Here is a 1091-nt window from a genome sequence, read left to right as displayed (position 1 = left end):
GAACTCACCGGTGGCACCGGTGCCGGGAACTCACTAGTGGCACTGGTACCGGTGCCATGAACTCACTGGTGGCACCGGTGCCGGGAACTCACTGGTGGCACTGGCACCAGGAACTCACCCATGGCACTGGTACCGGTGCCATGAACTCACCAGGCACCGGTGCCGTGAACTCACTGGTGGCACCGGTACCGGCGCCATGAACTCACTGGTGGCACTGGCACCAGGAACTCACCAGTGGCACTGGTACCGGCGCCGGGAACTCACCGGTGCCACCGGCGCCAGGAACTCACCGGTGGCACTGGTACCAGTGCTGTGAACTCACCGGTGGCACCGGTACCAGGAACTCACCGGTGGCACCAGTGCCGGGAACTCACCAGTGGCACCAGTACCGGCACTGTGAACTCACCGGTGGCACCGGTACCGGTACCATGAACTCACTGGTGGCACCAGTACCGGCACTGTGAACTCACTGGTGGCACCAGTACCGGGTGCCGGCGCCATGAACTTACTGGTGGCACCGGCACCGTGAACTCACCGGTGGCACTGGTACCGGCACCATTAACTCACTGGTGGCACCGGTACCGGTGCCAGGAACTCACCAGTGGCACTGGTACCGGTGCCATGAACTCACCGGTGGCACTGGTACCAGTACCATGAACTCACTGGGCACCGGTACCGTGAACTCACCGGTGGCACTGGTACTGGTGCCGTGAACTCACCGGTGGCACCGGTACCGGCACCATTAACTCACCGGTGGCACCGGTACCGGCACCATTAACTCACTGGTGGCACTGGTACCGGCGCCATGAGCTCACCGGTGGTACTGGTGCCGGGAACTCACCGGTGGCACCGGTACCGGCGCCATGAACTCACTGGTGGCACCGGTACCGGCGCCATGAACTCACTGGTGGCACCGGTACCGGCACCATTAACTCACTGGTGGCACCAGTGCCGGGAACTCACCGGTGGCACCGGTACCGGCACCATTAACTCACTGGTTGCACCGGTACCGGTGCCGTGAACTCACCGGTGGCACCGGTACCGGCACCATGAACTCACTGGTGGCACCGGTACCGGCACCATTAACTCAC

General features: G+C 63.3%; 1 protein-coding gene across 1 annotated transcript in view; it reads right to left on the bottom strand.

The window, feature by feature from the left end:
- Positions 1–1091, bottom strand: part of LOC112952329 (E3 ubiquitin-protein ligase HUWE1-like) — a gene marked incomplete at both ends in the record, with an annotated part of 7109 nt that overhangs the window by 2829 nt on the left and 3189 nt on the right. Inside the window, one exon of the mRNA XM_026045168.1 lies at positions 632–701. Coding sequence (XP_025900953.1) covers positions 632–701 — 70 coding nt within the window. The remainder of the gene's footprint in view (positions 1–631; positions 702–1091) is intronic.

The sequence above is a fragment of the Nothoprocta perdicaria genome, unplaced genomic scaffold, assembly GCF_003342845.1.
Source record: "Nothoprocta perdicaria isolate Ctin4 unplaced genomic scaffold, notPer1 scaffold_1066, whole genome shotgun sequence".
Lineage (NCBI taxonomy): Eukaryota > Metazoa > Chordata > Aves > Tinamiformes > Tinamidae > Nothoprocta > Nothoprocta perdicaria.
Note: the sequence above shows the minus strand (reverse complement) of the source record. Positions and strands in the feature narration are given on the sequence as shown.